The 17,789-nt window shown below is 40.6% G+C and overlaps 1 protein-coding gene across 1 annotated transcript in view; it reads right to left on the bottom strand.

Annotated features, from left to right (window-relative positions):
* Window positions 1-17,789, bottom strand: part of ELMO1 (engulfment and cell motility 1) — a 413,972-nt gene that overhangs the window by 308,716 nt on the left and 87,467 nt on the right. The window contains exons 3-4 of the mRNA XM_073332875.2: window positions 15,622-15,662; window positions 14,004-14,076 (exon numbers count right to left, since the gene is read on the bottom strand). Coding sequence (XP_073188976.1) covers window positions 14,004-14,076; window positions 15,622-15,662 — 114 coding nt within the window. The remainder of the gene's footprint in view (window positions 1-14,003; window positions 14,077-15,621; window positions 15,663-17,789) is intronic.

Below are 17,789 nucleotides of genomic sequence, written 5' to 3'. Positions count from 1 at the left end.
AGAAGGTAGCAGGGGACCTGCTGGCCTCCGAGAAGGTAGTAGGGAAAACAGATTAAACCAGACCTGCTGGCCTCCGAGAAGGTAGCAGGGGACCTGCTGGCCTCCGAGAAGGTAGCAGGAAAAACAGATTAAACCAGACCTGCTGGCCTCCGAGAAGGTAGCAGGGGACCTGCTGGCCTCCGAGAAGGTAGTAGGGAAAACAGATTAAACCAGACCTGCTGGCCTCCGAGAAGGTAGCAGGGGACCTGCTGGCCTCCGAGAAGGTAGCAGGAAAAACAGATTAAACCAGACCTGCTGGCCTCCGAGAAGGTAGCAGGGGACCTGCTGGCCTCCGAGAAGGTAGCAGGGAAAACAGATTAAACTAGACCTGCTGGCCTCCGAGAAGGTAGCAGGGAGAAACAGGTTAACCAGACCTGCTGGCCTCCGAGAAGGTAGCAGGGAGAAATAGGTTAACCAGACCTGCTGGCCTCCGAGAAGGTAGCAGGGAGAAATAGGTTAACTGGACCTGCTGGCCTCTGGGAAGGTAGCAGGGGACCTGCTGGCCTCCGGGAAGGTAGCAGGGGACCTGCTGGCCTCCGGGAAGGTAGCAGGGGACCTGCTGGCCTCCGGGAAGGTAGCAGGGGAAAAACGCATAGATTAAGCTATGATTTCAGAATCTAGGCTGTGTCACTTGCTAAGTAATACCAGCAGTGACAAAGAGATTGAAATATCCATGTTAAGATGTTTAAAAGAAAACAGGGTAAGCCAGTACTAGAGGGAGGAATGGAGTCAGAAGGAACTCCAACCTCACCTTTTGTTAAAGAAATTACACCTTTTAAACAAATCCTTCAAAAATTTGGGCACAGTCCTTGGACTAAACAAGGCCTAGCTGATGTCTGCACTATTTCGGACCTAGAGGATAGATTGGCTCAGTATATCCTCATATACAAACCTTCTAGTGCTGCCAAAAGAGATGCAGCAGCAATTTGGTTGTTGTGGGAGGCATGTAAGGATTCTTCCCTCCGCTTGTCTTCATGTAAAGAGGAAAAGGCACAAATGGAAAAGGGAGCAGACAATTGGAAGGTGCTGGCTACAAATATCCAAAGCCAGCTGAAAATAGTGAAAGAGGCACTCCAGGAATACAAAAAGAGTGAAAAAGTTAACTCTGCAGAGGCTGGAGGGAATTAAGCAGTTAAACTTTGTATTTCACCCAAACAACTTTTAACCGAAAATGTTAAAAAGGAAAAGTGTTAGAGCATTCTTGGTTTCTTTGCAGCCATTCTGAAAGAAAAATGGGCCCTTTTCCAAAGGAATGTCTGTAAATTAGCCAGGCAAAAATAAACTATCTGATTAAAATCATTTGACTGGACAATTTAGTCAAATTTGCTAAAAGAACATAAGAGGGTTCTATTGGAACTTAACTGCCTCAAATGTATAAAGGGAATGTAAGATGTAAAAAACAGAGCAGTGTGGAAGGGATGTTAAGGAAAAGAAAATGTGTATGTATCTGTCTGTGTGTGTGTAAATATGTAAAGTTCTAAGGACCAGTTAGTTTTGTTTTTGTTAATGCCACTAAAAATCCATTTGACTCTTTAATTCAAAGTTGCAAAACTGACAGACCTTTTTGCTAGACACAGGTAATTAGTGTTGTTTGGCTTTGGGATTTGGCATTTAACCCTTAAAAGGTAACTCAATGCTTTACAAAATTTAAAATGTTTTTAAGTTGTGGCTGCAGCAGGGCAGTCAAAATCAGGAGAATATAAAAAAAAATAAAAATTTGGGATTCTTTTTGTTTGTTTGTTTTTTGTTTGTTTGTTTTTGTAACAAAACAGCAGATGAGAGTTGTAGTAAAAAAAAAAAATTAAAAAAAGACAGTGCCTCTCTGAAGCAACAGCAGGGGTGAGGTGCACAAAACAAAAAGAAGCAATGTTAGAAACACTGAGTCTTAAAATGGCTCTGAGTAATCAGACTGTCACTTTGATAAAGGTACATGAAAACTCTGTAAGCAAAAAAAGAAATAGTGACACCTTATGTAAAAATGGATCTGGATAATGTTATAGAAATTAAACTATGGAAGGAATGTGCATTTGCCCCAGAACATGTGCAGGGTATATTGTAGAAGGGGCAAAAGAAATGCAAACATACCATGCTACTTAATTAAAATGCTATTAGGGCTCCAAAGGGAGCCACAATAGGTTGGGTTTTCTTTTTCAGATTGCTGTGTGTTTTGGAAGCAGAAGTTAAAAGTAATCAAAACTCTGGTGAAAGTTGATTGTGTCCCTTTTAAGATAGAGTCTCTGAGCTGCTGATGGCTTTAAATCCAAAAGCAGGAAGTTTCTGTGAAAATGCAAATGACCTAAATGATAAAGGAAGGAAAGAACTAGCAGCACAAAGGAGCTGCAGATAAAGGACATACCTGGTCAGCAAACAAATTGTCTAAATAAAAGGCATGGGATAATAATGATAATAAGTATCCCTGTAACAAAAAATCCTTTAAGGTCGTATGGTAATGATGCTTCTCAGTTATTACCTGTAAATAAAACTTAAAGCTTAACACAGCAGGAAAAACATTATAAACTTGGTCTGCTGTATAAGAAGGAAAACTCAGGGATTTAATGACTAAACAGTGGGAGAATTTCCCCATAACCCTTAAAAGATAAAAGCCTTTGAAACCTGGCCTGCCTATAGAACAAAAACAGGAAAATATGGGGGCAATTTCTCTGTTTTGCCTGCAATCAGCAAGGGTATTTGTAAAAGAAATATTTTAAGCAATAATCTGCCACCCCAAAAGGGGTAGAAACATGTTCTTTTTGTCTTTCAGAAAATCAGGAAAAGCTGATGCCAGCTGAAAAGCAACCCAATACCATGAATCTACTGTCACAATAGAAATTGTGTTCTGTGTTCTATGTTTTGTCTTGTGTTTTGTGTTGTTGCTAGCACTGTTGTGTGTTTAAAAAAAAAAATACTGAAGACCTGCAGGAACTTAAAAATAAATTAAGCTTTCTGTCCCAGCTACAGGACAGCCTGATACAAAAACAAGTACATGCCAATGTAGACTTGGTCCAAATTGGTCTGGGTAACCTAAACGGCCAATGGAATCTTTAGTAATGGCTTAATACTACCACATGGCTTATCCATAAAAAAAAAAAAATATTAGAAATAGGAAACTACACAGCCATAGCTATGGGATGCACTGAAATGCAGATACTTGCACTAGCTACTTTGGAACACAAAATGTTCTGGGTCATATTGGGAAATATTAAGGGTTTGATGCATTTGTTAAAAAAGAAAGAGATCATTGTTTGACACTTATCAATATGAATGGATGCAATATGTTTCCACTATTGTAAACCAGACTTGTTAATGGGAGAAATTGTTGTCAAAATTGCACACCAACAGTCCCTGGAGGCAAAGGTATTGAAGGTTAACCCACTCCCCATATTACACATGGGATCCTTTTGGCTACCCTGGACCTTGAGCCAGTGAGCTGGGGAGGGAGGGAAGCTATTGGACACTAGAGGTTGTACCGAATGGACTCCTCAAAAGTGGGTGTGCCTCACCTTGCCTGTTGCCCCAGAACCTTGTAGTAAAGATACATCACCAGGATCATGTATGTGGCATGAATTGGAATCACAAACTCAAATTGCCTCACAGTACTTTCTCTTGAATAGGCTACATAGAAAGTGACACTGACGATTATAAATCTTAGTGTCAAAAGGGGGATTATGTTGGATCATATTAAAGAAGTTCTGTATTAAAATCACAAATGAGTTTGATTCCCCAGAGTTTAAATTCCAGGGTATTACTAATTAAGAGGTCTCTTGGTTTTTGGTACTGTTTCTCTCCCTCTCTGTGTGAAACTTGCAAGCTGCTAATTGTGTTAGTACATTCTAAGACAGAGTCTGTTCTCAAAGCAATTCACAGAGAGAGAGACTCAAAGCAATACTCTAACAACAGAAACAGCACCCAGAGACTCCCCACCCTTTTGTTGTATTAACCATTGTGATTAAAATAGAGATAGAGGATGTATGTGGATGGATGCTTGGTGTGGATAATAACTGAATGATCAGGGAGGTGCCAGCCTAAGAATCCAGTGTCCATCGGCTGAAGAAGGTGTCAAGTGGAAATAACCAGAGGACCCCACCCGGAGGGCAGACTGGAATCCACCCAACAGCCTCAAGAATGGGAGAACCAAAGAACAAGATAATATCTTGGAGCCGTCAGGAATGTGCTATCTGCTGATTGATTCAGCAACAGCATGATGAAGCAATTCCCATAGACTGGCATAGGAAGAAATTCCTATAAAAATAGACTCTAAAAAGTGAGAACTTTGGGGTCTGATTCTGCAAACCAACTTCCAGGAGCATCAGATGAGCATCTGACAAGGCCCTGCTCCCTCCTCATGTCCAGGCCACCTGGCCAGTGACTTGGCATGAGCAACTCTAAGGCTGGTAACTATGATAACAACCTTGCAGAACCTGTGTGTGTGTGTGTGTGTGTGTGTGTGTATGTTTGTATGAATGAATGAATGTGAGAATAAATTTGAGATTGAATGGAATGTTATAACTATAACTAACTGCTTACTATGATCCTTTCTGTATTCACAATAAATGTGGTATTTTGCCTTTTTCCCTTTAATAAGATCCTGCTGGTTTTTATTTTATTGGTACAACACAGTCACCCTGTTTTGTGACATTCCCCTGTAAATCTTCGCAGTCAGCTTTGGACTGAATTATCTTGATTAATTTTTTATCATCTGCAAACTTTGCTACTTCACTGTTCACTCCCTTTTGCAGATCATTAATTAATAACACATTGAACAGCACAAGTCCCAGTACAGTAGCCTGGTGAACACTGTGGTATGGCAGGTGGAATGGGCTAGCTACCTGAGTATAAACCTGCCTGACCTCTTAGGTCCATACACAGTGGGCTAGCCCTTGCCGCTGCCCATGTTGCAATGTCCACACTATTATTTTTAGCATGCTAGTTCGAGCAGGGCTAGCACATGTGTCTACCCAGGCTAGGAGGTATGCTCACAGCTGCAGTGTAGATGTACTCTAGGATTCATTCCCAGTGAATTGTGGGAAAACTTGTTTGACCTGAGCACAGAGGGGGAACTGTGGGAAGGCAGTGGAGGACTATAAGAATGTGAGTGATTCAGCCTGCATCCTTTCTGCAAAGCGGGCAGGTTACCAGCCCAAACAAAAGAGGACCCCGGCCCTAACCCACACCCCCAGCCATCCAACAAGGCTGGGTTAAAGCACCACCAAACTCAGCTGAGAGGTCTGTGTGTGGATCAGAGGAGGGTTAGGAGCAATATCTGGCTAAGAGCCCAGGCTAACTGCAGAGAAGACATACCCTAAATCAATTTCAAAGCTCCTCTTTAAATGAAACTGGTTCAACATTGTGTGCATAGACAAGCCTTGGTCTCCTAAGGTGCTCCACTAGGTTCTGATGCTTTATTGTGGAACATCACAACTGCTAAACACCAAGTGAACATGGGTCTGGCCCACAAGGACGCAATCAGAATCAGGCCCTATACCTCAATACCATCATATGCAGGAATTATATAATACAAATGACGCATCATTATTGGCTTGATTGTCACAGCTCTTGCTCTGACATGTAGAGTAGTAAAGCAGAATATAGCATCCCTCTATAGTATATCCACCCCCCGCCTTACTCTCCTGCTCAAGATTGTAACTCTGGCCACAGGGGAAGGAAAGGAAGACAAAGCGGCTACTTGACTAACATTCCCTATTTTAAGTAAGTGCGTGGTGAGGGGACAGAAAGTGAAAAGAGCTTTCACCCTCTCTGGCCCTTCGCCACTTGCCAGCCAGAGTATCTGACCGGGCACACTGCAAGGAGTAAGCTGCACCAGGATAAAGGAGCAGGAGAAATTTGTGACTGATCCTCAATGATCTTCAACAACAGATCCACTGTTTTAACCCTCTCTATTCCTTACGCAGGGCAGATGGTAAAGTTCCAACCTAGCCTTGTATCACTATGTAAATTGCACTTCTAAGAACCAGAGTGGATAAACACCTATGTTTTTTTTTTTTAATTTAAATCACATGCTTTTAAATTTCAATTAAATTTAACTTTAACTCGTTTTCTTTCAAAATAAACCTATTTAAAATTAAATTTGAAATTGAGAGCTATGTTAAGACCTAAACTACATATAATCTATTAAAATCAAGTGACTTAAATACCAAAAATAATGTTAATCAGTACACATTTGCTGCCAAGTTTTAAAGAAAGTCAAACATTTGAAGTCAATGGCTAGCACCTGGAAGATCAGTTGTTGAAGTGCTAAACAAGCTTTTGACAACAATAGCCTCCTCTGCAGGTGCAGAAAGAATATTTTTTATTTCAGTTTATGCAACTAGTTCAGTTCAATGACTAGTTCATTCAAAGTTAAAAACCAACTGGGAGTTGGAAAAGCAGGAAAGCTTGTTTTCCTCCTCCAACATATGAATAAAAACTAGTTGAGAAAGATCTATAGGTTCTAAAATCTTGAAGGTCATGGGGACCAGAAATAGGGATGTCAACTTTTTATTTTAGAAAATCAAACACCCTTACCCTGCCCCTGCCTTAGGCCCCACCCCTGCCCCACTCCTTATCCAAGCCCCCCACCACATTAACTCCATTCCCCTCTCCCTCCATCGCTCACTCTCCCCCACCCTTGCTCACTTTCACTGGGGTGTGGCAGGGGGTTGGGGCGTGGGAGGGGGTGAGAGCTCCGGTAGGGGGTGTGGGGTCTGAGCTGGGGATGAGGAGTTTGGGGTGCAGGAGGGGGCTCCAAGATGGGGCCGAGGGGTTCAGAGTGTAGGAGGGAGCTCTGGGCTGGGGCAGCGTGTTGGAGGGGGTGAGGGCTCCAACTGGCAGTGTGAGCTCCAGGGTGGGGCAAGCAATGAGGGGTTCAGGGTGTGGGAGGGGGCTACAGGCTGGGACAGGTGATTGGGGTGCAGGGGAGGTGAGCTGGGGGTATGGGGCCAGGGAGGAGGGGTTTGGAGTGGAGGAGGGGGCTCAGGGCTGGGGCGGGGGGGGGTTGGAACATGGAGAGGGTTCAGGGTGCGGGCTCCAGGAGGGAGTTTGGGTGCGGGAGGGGGCTCAGAGCTGGGCAGGGGGTTGGAGCATCAGGGCCAGCTCTACTGTTTTTGCCACCCCAAGCAGTGAAAAAAACCTGTCGCCGCCGAATTGCCACTGCGGACGGCAGGAGAGAGAGAGAAGCTGTCGCCGAATTGCCGCCACCGCGGAAACTCTGCCACCCCTTTCTAACTGCTGCCTCAAGCACCTGCTTGGAACGCTGGTGCCTGGAGCCGGCCCTGGGGAGCATGGAGGGGATGCAGGCTCTGGGAGGGAGTTTGGGTGCGGGAGAGGTCTCTGGGCTGGGGAAGGGGTTTGGGGTGTGGGCTCTGAGTGGCGCTTATGTCAGGCGGCTCCTGGAAATGGCCAGTATGTCCCTCCGGCCCCTAGGCGGAGGCACGGCCAGGCAACTCCGTGCACTGCCCTCGCCTGCAGGTGCTGCCTCCACAGCTCTCATTGGCTGTGGTTCCCAGCCAATGGGAGCTGTGGAGCCAGCACTTGAGGTGTGTGGGTGGGAGCACACAGAGCTTTCATGGCCGCCCCTGTGCCTCGGGGCCACAGGGACATGCCGTCCGCTTCCGGTAGCCTGCCTTAACCCTGCTGCACCACTGACTGGACTTTTTTAACAGCACAGTCAGCGGTGCTGACTGGATACTCCAGGGTCCCTTTTCGATTGGGCTTTCTGGTCAAAAACTGGATGCCTTGCAACCCTCAACAGAAACCAGGGGTTCAATTCACTAATTACAGAGAATACTTCCTTTGTTTAATAATTTAGTTTAAAATTAAAAACAAAAGCATGTGATAAACTTTTTCTCTTATGTATCCAGCACATTTAAGGTAATTGTATTTAACTGATAAAAAATTAAAATTCTGGTTTTATACATTTTTAACTGATTGATTTTGAATTACTGTCCAAATGAGAGATTAACAAAAATTCAAGTAAAAATTAATCATGTAGTATACAACTAATGCATCATTCATCATTTTCTGACGATCAAAAAATGTAAAAATTAGTAATCTGAATAAAAGCTATATTGCTTAAATAAATGTGTATGGCTATAGTGTGTCCTCCTGGTTAGCAAAAAGAAGCACCATATTTAGCGTAAAGGCTACATTTAATTGCAAATCATCCGTTTTAATGGCTACCAAACAATGACAATCAACCTTTCTTTAGGAACATAATTAAAAAATTAGAAATACAAAACTTGATTAATATCTATGATTTAAATCAAAGTTTCCTGCATGCTCACTTAAATCATGATTAAAACTGATCATTTTAATTACTTTGATTTCAATCAATCCACCCTAATAAGAATTACAGCCACCACCACCACTCCCCCTCCCCCCTTGCTCTCCCACAGTTTATAGGGGCCTTTTTTTTGTTGTTTGTACAACGCCCAGTACTATAGGATCATGATGCATGAGTAGGGCTCTTAGTCAGTACTATAATACAAATAAATAATAAGTCTGAACTATTTTAAGTACCTCCCAGTTACTATCCTGGGATAAAAGAATAGCAAATAGCTGAATAAAACCAATGAAGAGGTACCTTAAAATACTGGTTAGGTTTGTGGCACTATGTATAGGTAACTTATAGGTAAATTCTGGCACTATGTATAGGTAACTTACTTTCTTCTTACTGTCTTTGATAACTTCCTACATTTTAATAAAAACTGCTATAACATGTTTGTTTGTTTTTATATAAACATTTTCATTTTATTTATTTTTTCCCAAAAAATAATAGAAAAGAAAGCAACAAACAAACAAAAAGGAATGGGCAGGGAGGGAAAGAAAAGGAAGCTATTATGCTTTTTTGTGGCACAGATATATTATAGGCCACACCAAAACCTGGGACCCAAACACTTCTGGATATAGGGTAGTCTGGATCCAAAGCCTCTCTTTCTTCATTTGACCCATCTCTAGTAGAAACCCTGGCTGACCTGCTAAAACTTTGCCCTTACACTGATTGAGAAGGTTATTGTTAATCTTTTACACTTATTTCTCCAGCGACTATTTCATTTTGTTATGAAGTTAGAAAAACCATGCGAACAAAGAGCTGGTTGGCATGTGTGTGGTTTTAAGGTGACATGAGGAAATAAAGAACAGTTTCAAAGCTAGGAGCTCCCCATGGGACAACCAAGACACAGATGTGCTGTTCACCACATGAAAATGAAAATACAATTGAGAGCCATGAGTTAACAGTTCCATGTTCATAACTTTTTCACATCAAAATTTCCTACCAACCAAAATTATTTTCATTTGGTTTCATTTATTTCTTACAAATAAAACTTTAGACATCATAAGGTTTGTAACCGGCATCTAACTGAAAGGCCATAAATGAACAAGTGACCAGCTCATCAAAAGATATGACCTGCACATAGACTTTTGAATATCTATACAGGGACAGTTAATCTTTGCCAACAGTGCAAAACATTGAACTTGTGCTTTAGGGACGGCCCCTCATAAGAGGTCTGTGGGTCACCCAGCATGGCGGAGTTAAACTGCTCACTGCTGTTATCCATCTATTCATTAGTGTACTAGCTTCACTGAAGAACACAAGGTTATCATGAGCTGTGGCGTTTCCCCTGCGTTCACTTTGGAAGCAGCATCTTATTAAGCAAAAGATGGGGAGACCATGTAGAAGTGGCCTGTATAATCATCTCTTTATAGCATGCATCCAGCCAGCAGTGGTAAACAGTGAACAACATTAATAAAAGTCACAGACGTGTGAGTAATACTGGTGGCATTTAATGCTCTTCTCACTTATTTACATGACTCAGAGTCAGACACACATTTTTTCAGCATGGAATAAACAAACTCATCAAAATCTTCCTTATAGCACATTCCAAAACGTTCTAAATGACAGTCTCTTCCCACCCAAACCATGAATTAAAAGCAACGAAAAGCTAGCAAACTTTCTTCTGAACCAAACAGAAAAATCCCAGAGCAAATCTTCTCCAAAACAGAAACATGAAACCCACCAAGGATAGAGGTTAGAGCTGAGTGGCCTGTGGAAATGTACCCTGATTCTTTTCTTCAAACAGCCTGTGTATTTCTCAAACTTTGCTTCTTAGAAACCTTCTCTGCACATACGGTACTTATGTGTAAACAGTCAAACTCAGTCATGCCTCATTTTCTGCAAAAACACGTGTCACAATTAAATGTGATGGGCAAAGTATTCCCATTATATAATTCAGGAGGGGAGGAAAAATATCAGCCATTTCCTAAATTAGTTCATTCAATAGTTTCCCCCCTGGAATCCTTTGAAGTGTCTATCCATTTGAATTTTAAAAAGAAAAAGAAACAAGAGGAAGGTCCTGAAATGAACTAAGGCATGCACTGAAGGTTATCTGGTATGACTTAAACAGTTAAATGAAAAACCGTATATATGGTCTGTGTGTGTATGTATGTGTGTGTGTGATATTATTATATATATATATATATATATATATATATATATATATATATATATATATATATATATATATATATATATATATTTATATATTTTAAATTATGAGCAGTCCCTTGAGAACTGCTAAATTTAGTCTTTCTAAACACTCTACTGTGTCATCAAAGTTCCCTTCCATTTTTTCAGTTTTTTGCAGGGAGGGAAAGGGGAGGGTATTAAACAAGAAAAATAAGCTTAAGTCCCAACTGGAAATACACGAAACAGCTCTATGACAACAGTAAAAGTGTCTTCCCAACATAAAACCAAATCACTTTGTACACTGCACAATGCCTGGTACACTTGATCTCACAAACACTGCTCACTAGCATGGATAGCCTCATAAGTAAATGCACATGCTACTAAACTCTGCCCCCACAATTACTGACTATGAGGAAAATCCTTTGTGCTTATGTTAACACCTTCAGTTTGGCCATCATCATTGCCAGGACACAGACACAGAGAATGGTGTTTCAAATTAAAACAAACACTAACACCAAGAGAGTCAGTCAGCATGTACACAGTGGAAAATCAAATTTCAAAAATATCCACATAAATCTCTTGCAGTATGTCTATATCCCAGTCAGACATCTTTTTGTTTATAAACCTGGCATAAAATTAGAACTGGTCAGAAAATAGGTTCTATCTACTCACCCAGAAAATTTTTACTTTTCAGAAAAAAACCCAAAACCTCAATATGTCAGCCAAAACCAAAAATATTTTGATTTGGAAATGCCACTGTGCTGCCTCATGCAAGTCGTCATTCAGGTGCCTCGTGCTTCCATTCTCCTCTATCGGCCAGGTTCCCTGGTTAGACTACTTCTTCCATGATGCACCGTAGTCTTCCTAGGGAATAGGAAGTGCATCATGGGAGATGTAGTCCAGCCAGTAAGCCCAGCCCATAGAAGAGAGAGGGGACACAAGCCACCATGTCACATATCTGAATCAAAATATTCCAGAAACTTTTCTGGTTCTCAAGTATTCCATTTTTCAATGAAAAATTGAAATTTTCTGTGGAAAGCAGATGCTTTCATTTGGTCAAAACCACAATACTTTACAAAAACAATATTGACAGAAAATTTTAACTGCCATACATAAAACCCAGCCAAACCATTTTCACTAAATAAAAATTCATTCTTTATAATGATCAATTTAACACTGACATTGATTAAGATGGTATCAAGAGATATTTATCACTTGGGAATTTAGTTATATTATTTTCCTGTGTGCAGCCCAGTTAGGGCCCATTCCAAAGCCCAGTGAAATTAAATGGAGTCTTCCCACTGATTTCATTAAATTTTGGATCAGGCCCTTACTGCACAGGTCAAGAGTACTGCCTTTGTAGCAACATACCAACTGCATTCTTTTGGCCAAATTCATCTCTGTTGTCATTTCAGTGAGTTCAGCAGAATTACACTAGACAGGAATGCAAACCTTTGAATTGTTTAAATGAGTATATCCCGCTTAATTAGTAAGTTTCCCATTTTTATTATAGTTACAATTAATTACGATCGAAGCTCATGCAAGTACATGTTTTTGTGAACTGCCCATTGCCATGGCATCTGGGCCCCAAAACGACTTAAACCAACATCACACATACAAAGCTGGAGTAGAAGTTCAGCATGTAACAGGGAGCTGGCAAGTATTACACAGTCCTTGCAGCTAATTTCTACTAGATCAAATCAGCAACTTAGAAAAAAGGGAAGTGGTGTACTGAAGCTTACTTTAGCATTCAACAAATAATGTATATCTTACATGTTTTAATTTCCTCTATGCTGCTTCCCAGTGAATGTGTACATGCACAAACATCAGCAGCAGAGGGACTGAATGTCTGAAGACTAAATGAGCTTCATAAACATTAAGACTGTGGACACCATCAGAACTCTTATTTTACATTTTAAAACCATTTACCACTGTAATTCTGAAAACAAGGAAACAAATTTTAATGCTAGTTTCTCCCTAACTTATGTTGATAGTTAGCTTACGCAGTCAGTTAACATTTATATTTTGCACCCTTGCTCTCCCTTTGAAACTTGGAATCTTCCATGTAGTCATGCAGTATACTTTCAGGTTCAAGATATGACAGCACCTCTAGCCCCAGCCAATTCACCCTGCCCGTCTCTTCTCTTTCTCTCTCCCCCCGTCCCCCCCCAAAAAAAACCCCACAGTGAAAAGTGTTTAAATAATTGAAAGGTTTGCACACAAATTCAGAGATAAGACTAACTGTATCCTCAATTGAACTGGCTCCAGAAAACACAAATATGTAAGATCAGTGTGTGAGGCTGTGTACCACATGTATTATAATACTTAGTTTATGATAATTTCCACCTGAACTGTGAATTCCTTGCCAAAAAAAAAAAAGGTGAGTCATATTGTGCAGCAATTTTTTTTTTGTCTCCACTGATTTTATATTGTCATGGGTTGGCCTACACCTCATTGAAACTGCTCTCGAAAACAAAGTCCCTCATTTAGGACAGTTATAAGAAGCCATTAAGCTCCTTTATGGAATCAGATAGCAGAAACAAAAGGGACCTCCAACCAAAACACTGGCATATGTCATCACCCAAAACAAAGGCACTGGTGAGGCTGCTCAGGAATTTCAACTATGCGGGCAGCGGGGCTTCACTGAGTATTGTTTTAGCAGAAGGGTGTGCTCTGTGCTGAGAAAAGCAGGAAAAAGACCAAAGGAGAAGGCAGACAGCAAGGAAGCACCAGACATGGAAGCACTTGAAAAAAACTAAAATCCTGAAAGAGTGTAGCAACTGTGGGCAGTCAAAAAGAAACTGTCTTCTGTTTGAATTCTCCTGTGTCCTAGCAGATAGGATTTTGTACATAAACAAGGAGGATTATATCAAAGATAGAACTGGCTATCATCAATTTCACCTCCTAATGGAACCACCACGCAGGACCCTGAATTTTAGCTAATCACTCAAGTCAAAAAGAGGTAACAATGTGTAATCATCTACATATTGTGCTCAAGTCTAACCAGGGTTAGATGGCACAATGGTAAAAATGCCACTGATGCTACCATTGATTCAACTGCACCACTGATGGTAAATAACATGGCTATACTTTGCCTCTAAATTTGATGCGCTATAATCTTTATTTTTCACTGATTTTAGTGGCAGTGAAGTAGCTCTAAATTTGAACAGAATTTGCTGCATTTAATCATTCTCAGAAATATTATTTAATTAACAAGAAATCAGTTCAGTACATTGACCATCCTTGCCTAATGGGAAGCTTCACTAAAAAAAGCACTCACATATTTCAATTACACTCTTGTATGTAGAATTATGTTATGACAGTGTTTCCAGCAAGAGTTTAGATGATGCAAGCCTGATCCATTACAACCTGGTTGATCCAAGTACTCTAAAATTAAAAGTTAAAATTAAAATTTTCCTTTAAATTAGCTTGAAAACCAGCTTGTTAGTGCAATAACATTTGAAATAGAATATGCAAAAAAAATCATGTCAAGTGGTTTACCTACCTTTTCTGTGATATAGAAATTGGAACTATCAGCATGTTGCAGTGCATAACATTCATGGTTCACAAGAGACCACCTTAAAAATATGAAAATATATAAATAAGAAAGTGAAAAAGAAAAAAAGAAGCCTCGTTATTGGTGTTTAACATTATCAACAATCAAGTGTCCATCTGTCTCACATACTGTCCTATCTATAGATTTCAACACGTCCACTCAACAATGAGAAAAAACAATCATACATCCAAGGAGAAGAGAGAAGAGTACAAAAAACCCCACAACTCATTTAATGGAATATTGTTCCCCTTCTCCTCTCCTCCTCCCACCCCTGACAATTTGAAATGGAGAGCCTTCAGCTTGACCACTGAGTGATAGAAACAATGCAATAATATATTCCCTTCAAATGCCAAGGTTTAAAACACAAAAATCAATAATTTGATCACCTTCCATTACATTAACATTCAATATAAAGCATTTTATTAAAACAAAATTTCTTCATTACAGATAAATCCTAAATGGTAGTTACATCATATTCAAAAAAACAAACAAACATTCCAGAACAGCCCCATCCTGTCAACACTACTAAGTGTAGTTTTCACTATAACGAGTAGGATGCACTGAACTCATTACAACAGATGTGTGCCTATAACATCAGACCATTATGCTGGAAAACTCTCTGGGCAGGGAGCTTGTCTTGGTGACTCCTACAGCACTAGGCACACAGATGGTCCTTAACAAATTTAAAAAAACAGTAATACAAAAATCTACATGCCTTTTACTATATTTTAGCTGTAGTTTAATGAACTGTGAACTAGTTTCTGTCCTTCTGTATCACTAGTTAAAAATTCATTAAAAGAGCATTTTTTTGCAAACATTAAATATGCTGTTTAAATATTACAATACGACAGAGTTTCTTCTGATTGTTAAGCAATTATCATACCAGGTTATGTTTCACATTTCACGTCCATGCTGCTTGTTCCATGGATTTGGTGTCCATCAGGCTTAGAAATACAATTCACAGTTTATGTTTCTTGACTTGTGAACTGAGATATGTGCTCGGTAAAGTGGTTGCACTCTACAATTAAAATTCATCTCTAAAACCCACACATAAGGGATGTGTAGGGTTTGTGAAAGCTTTCTGCACAGAAATGAGTTTTACCCCTTAATAAAACAGAGGGCCAAGTAAAAACACTTTTTAATCTTCCCAGTACACAGTTTTCAAATTGAATTCAGCCAGCCAGTAGATTTTGCAAATTCTAAATCTGAAGATAAAACCTTTTTGAAAATCAACTTCAGAATTTAGGAAGGTCATCACTAGGGATATTTTATTTATCTTGCAGAAAATCTGTGTATCTGTTATTTATTTTATGCAGTGTTGTAGCTGTGTCGATCCCAGGATATTAGAGACATAAAGTGGGTGATGTTTTATTGGACCAACTTCTATTGGTGAGAGAGACAAGCTTCTGAGTTTACACAGAGCTCTTCTTCAGGTCTGGAAACCAAGGTTCCCAAAGCTTGGTCTCTCACCAGCAGAAGTTGGTTCACTAAAAGACATTACCTCACCCACCATTTCTCTCTGTTATTTATTTTAAGAATCAAAAGGAAGTATAGTATCAGAACTTACCCATCGCAAACTTCTTTTATTATTGCAGACAATGGTTTTTTCTGATTAAAAAAGAAGAAAAATTCACTGTTAGAACACCAAATCACAGCAATTAAATAAACATTTTAATTATTTCACTGGTTCAGTTCAATAATGCAAATTAGTAGTACTCAGTTTTGCTTACTTTTTAATATTTAGCTTGATAACAATAAGAATTTTTTGGGTGTTCTGGGCAGCAAATTCACAAAAACATTATTGCTACACACATTAGCATGATGATCTTTTTGTCATGACTGTTTAGCATTAGCTGTCAAGATTCATTTTTGCCACCTTTACTCCTACATCACCAACCAGGCTTGTGGGGGCCTGGGGAAAATGAAGAGGTCTTCTATGGACACTGCATCTCATGGCCCAGCAAAAGCAGAAAGTTCAGATTTCAGCATAAGCATTTTTCAGGAATGACACATGAAGCAAGCAGTAAACAGTTTGATATTTTTAAGCTGCGTTTGTTGCTTCCAGAGATCAGCCATGTGTGATGACAAAACTACATTTTGATTAGGAAATTCAGAGAACAGAACATAATGTATTCTGCAATGCTCCCTCCTAAATACACATTGCTTTCCTCCAATAAACATCCACTGAAAAGCAGTAAGATTCCAGTTGTGTGAACTCTGCTTTGTCGTAAATATGCAACACAACCATTTTGTGTGTTGCCACATAGTTGATTACAGTGGGTATTGTTCCTTCAAATCCCAAAATAGAAGGAACACTGTCTAGTATGGAGATGTTGCAACCCCCTGAACACTGTTATAAACATAGCACATGTGTTTCCCTAGAGGAAACAGCATTATCTGAAAGAAAGTAAGTCTTTGTCACTTGGAGAAAGGGGACACAACTCACTTCTAGAACACTACCATTCCTCAGCTCCTCATTACTGGTTGGGTGCATAGAGTACAGCATCAGTTGCTGCTTCTGATAAAAAGGCTGGGTAAAATTTTCAAAAGCACCCAAGAGACTTAGCAGCGTAAGTCCCACTTCCTTTCAGTGACTTAAGGTACGTCTGCAATACCAATTATTTTCCGACACAACTTACACCGGCATAAAGCCACTGCAGCTCATACTTCACTCCCTGCACCAGCACTGCACACGCTCACCAGGAGCGCTTGTGTTGATGGACAGTGCAGTGCAACTCACTGGGAAGAAATGAGTTGTGCAGGGGTGACTGAGACTGCAGGGCCCAGTTACCAACATGCCACTTTTTCCATCCCATAATGCCATCTTTATCCCAGAATTTTCATACTTAATTTGAAAATCCCTCAAACCCACGTGGAACTTGTCACTTTCCATCATCTTTAATAGAATCATGGAGCCTGCACTATTGTTCTGAATATTGCGAGCACAGGACGCACAGTTCTCCAGTACTTGCAGAGCCACAAGAAGAGCCGCGAGGAATGTGACCATTTCCTGAAGGGCAGATTGCTGGAGGACAATTCAAGGTGGTTGGTGACATTCACAGAGCAGTTGCAAATGGTGGACTGCTGCTTCTAGGCCCGAGAAACGAGCACTGACTGGTGGAATTGCATCATAATGCCGGTTTGGGATGACGAGCATGTTTGCAGAACATTTGGATGTGCAAGGCAACATTCCCGAATCTGAGTGAGAATGAGAGCTGCCCTGATAGCAGAGAAGCGAGTGGTGATTGCACCGTGGAAACTTCCAAAATGATTTCCCACTGACTTCCGGCTTTGGAATTGGAAAATCCATGGTGGAGGCCATTGTCATGCAAGTATACAGGACCATTAACCGTCTCCTGCTACAAAGGATTGTGACTCTCAGCAACATGCAGGACATAGTGGATGGATCTGCAGCTATGGGACTCCTGAACTGCAGTGGAGGAATAGATGTCATGCATATCCCTATTTTGGCACCAGGCCACCTAGCCACAGAGTACATCAACAGAAAGGGCTATTTTTCTATGGTTATGCAAACGTTGGTGGATAACTGGGTATGCTTCACTATCAAAAACATTGGCTGGTCAGGGAAGGTGCATGATCCCCTCACATTTAAGAATACAGGACTGTTCAGAAAGCTGCAAGCAGGGACTTTCTGTCCAAACCAGTGGGTTACCACTGGCAATGTTAAAATGCCAATAGTGATCACAGGGGACCCAGCCTACCCCTTACTCCCCT

The sequence above is a fragment of the Lepidochelys kempii genome, chromosome 2 (assembly GCF_965140285.1).
Source record: "Lepidochelys kempii isolate rLepKem1 chromosome 2, rLepKem1.hap1, whole genome shotgun sequence".
NCBI lineage: Eukaryota > Metazoa > Chordata > Testudines > Cheloniidae > Lepidochelys > Lepidochelys kempii.
Note: the sequence above shows the minus strand (reverse complement) of the source record. Positions and strands in the feature narration are given on the sequence as shown.